The sequence below is a fragment of the Nomascus leucogenys genome, unplaced genomic scaffold (genome assembly GCF_006542625.1).
Source record: "Nomascus leucogenys isolate Asia unplaced genomic scaffold, Asia_NLE_v1 001611F_30124_qpd_obj, whole genome shotgun sequence".
Lineage (NCBI taxonomy): Eukaryota > Metazoa > Chordata > Mammalia > Primates > Hylobatidae > Nomascus > Nomascus leucogenys.
Genome location: NW_022096555.1, coordinates 1 through 2,500, shown reverse-complemented (window position 1 = coordinate 2,500; position 2,500 = coordinate 1). Strand labels below are relative to the sequence as shown.

At 36.1% G+C, this 2,500-nt stretch overlaps 1 protein-coding gene across 1 annotated transcript in view; it reads left to right on the top strand.

Moving 5' to 3' along the window:
• LOC115833985 (tripartite motif-containing protein 51-like) overlaps nt 1–2,497 on the top strand; it is a gene marked incomplete at its 3' end in the record, with an annotated part of 7,098 nt that extends 4,601 nt beyond the window's left edge. Inside the window, exons 2-4 of the mRNA XM_030808780.1 lie at nt 1–251; nt 535–630; nt 2,423–2,497. The exon at nt 1–251 is cut by the window's left edge and continues 164 nt beyond it. Of these exons, the coding sequence (XP_030664640.1) occupies nt 1–251; nt 535–630; nt 2,423–2,497 (422 nt within the window). The remainder of the gene's footprint in view (nt 252–534; nt 631–2,422) is intronic.
• Nucleotides 2,498–2,500: the final 3 nt, after the last annotated feature.

Below are 2,500 nucleotides of genomic sequence, written 5' to 3'. Positions count from 1 at the left end.
AATGCAAGAAGACAACACGGCAGAGAAACCTCAAAACTGACATTTCTTTGAAGAAGATGGCTTCCATCGCCAGAAAAGCCAGTCTCCGGCAATTCCTTAGCTCTGAGGAGCAAATATGTGGGACGCACGGAGAGACAAAGATGTTCTGTGAAGTGGACAAGAGCCTGCTCTGTTTGCTGTGCTCCAGTAACTCTCAGGAGCACCGGAATCACAGACACTGTCCCATTGAGCGGGCTGCTGAGGAACACCGGGTAAGTGATGCCTCTGAAGATCTATTTCTACACAGAACACATGAAATTCTTGTAAGTCTATTTCCTTGGTGATTGGATGATGTCATCTCTGTGTCCCCTTAAGCATGTCTGTTATGAGCTTCCTTGACTTCACACCTCTCAGATTTGACAAACATGAGGAGAAACAAAGCAAACTCTATTTTCTGTGGGCGAATTTGTCTCTCATTTTGGGTCCTTCGTATATCAGAGTGTGAATGATACTTTATTGTCTTCACTTGTGCTTCAATTCATGGCTCTTTTGCAGGAGGAGCTCCTAAAAAAAATGCAGTGTTTGTGGGAAAAAGCTTGTGAAAATCACAGAAAACTGAGCATGGAAACCACCAGAACCAGATGCTGGAAGGTTAGTACCGTATTACTCTACCTTCTCCAGGAACTTATAGTGAACAAATGGGTGACTCTTAAAATAGGAACTTGATCTCAACCCATAATGTTTCTGGAATTCAATAAACAAGGATAAAACACTTGAGAAAAAACACGCTAATTTTTATGTAAGTTAGTGTGACTCTTCGGTAGGATTTCTAATCAGACCACAGATGTTATCCAAGCATGCTCATCTGTTTCCATACAAACCTATAGCAATACCCCAACAAATACAAGAACTGGGCCATTTCACACTGTTCCCAATGGGCTGCCTGGATAAATTGTGGACACGAGAGTTATTTATCAGTCATGGAAATTTCAGGTGACCTTTCTAAGGCTGAGTCAGTATGAATTTGAATCTTGGTGGGCAAGTATATTGAAATGTGAGCTAAATTTCAGGCGGAAGGAGCAAGCGCGCAAACTTAGGGAATGCATGAAATGAAATATCAGAACTAATTAATATTGAATAAGTCATAACACATAATGGGAAAAGTGGTGAGAAATGTAGACTTGTGTCTTGATGAAGATATAAATATGTGAGAAATACGGGAACTAGTATTTAATATAAGGAGAACTCTAAGGACTTGAGAAGAATTCTAGAAATGATTTTCTCTTTGTGGATGTTTATATTGAGGGTATGGTATCGAATATTAATTCATTAATTTATTCTAATATTAATTGAAAGATATTTTATGAGTACTTAGTCTATGTCAAATATCAACTTAGAAAATTAAGGAGTAAAGAAGAAAGAAAACACACAAATCTTGCAATGGAAATGAGAAAAGCAAATGGTCACCATGCAGATATGTGAAGTACATGATGTGTTAGAGTGTAGTAGTGTCTTTGGAGAATAATCCAGCAGGAAAGTAGAAAAGGAGCACAGAGGCCAGGGACTGGGGATGAGGGTTTGAGTTTTAAATAGGGTGGTCAGAGAAAAGGCTCATGGAAAAATTCACACTGAAACAAAATCTTGATCAGGAGGAAATATATATATCCTCCTGTTTGCCTTCCTCTTCCTCATAAATATATGAATATATATGTGTATCTGGGTGTATATATATATATGGATATATATGAGGAATATATATATACACACACACAGATACAATATATATTCCTCATATATCGATATATACCTATATTGAGAAATATATATATGAGTACATATATGAGAAATATGTATATATATATGAAAATAATTCTAGGTATAGAAAACAACATGGGCAGTAATATTTAATTTGCATTTATTTGGGGGTTTGAGGAAGCACAAAGAAGTCCATGTTGCCGATTAGGGTGAGTTTGGAAGAGAATAAATGAAACCTTATTAGAATATGTTATGCTGGGTGAAATGCATTGAGTTGACAATGCTAGTCTGTGGTCATGTCATCATTTCTCATATAATGGTTTTACATAACTTGCCCCAATTCTCCAAAATAGAAATAATGGTTTCTTACCTAGTCAATATAACTCGATAGTTTGATTCTTATGCAAGAGCTGTGTTTTCTTTCTATAAATGTGGTGTGGAAGAGAGAAATCCATTTTTATATACCTATCTTAGAAAACATTTTATCATTAATCAGGTGAATGTAACTGGGCAGAAACAACTATGTTGATACTAGTACAGAAAAAAAAGGAAAGAATAAAATTTTGTGGAATCTGAGAATTGACAATATTGAGGATTAAAAATTGGGTGTTCAGAATGCTAAGAGGAATCAGTGAAATTCAAGAGAAGATGGATAAAACATTTCTATTTTGACTAATTGTCACTGCAGGATTATGTGAGTTTAAGGATAAAGCAATCAGAGCTGAATATCAGAAGATGCCTGCATTTCTCCATGAAGAAGAGCAAC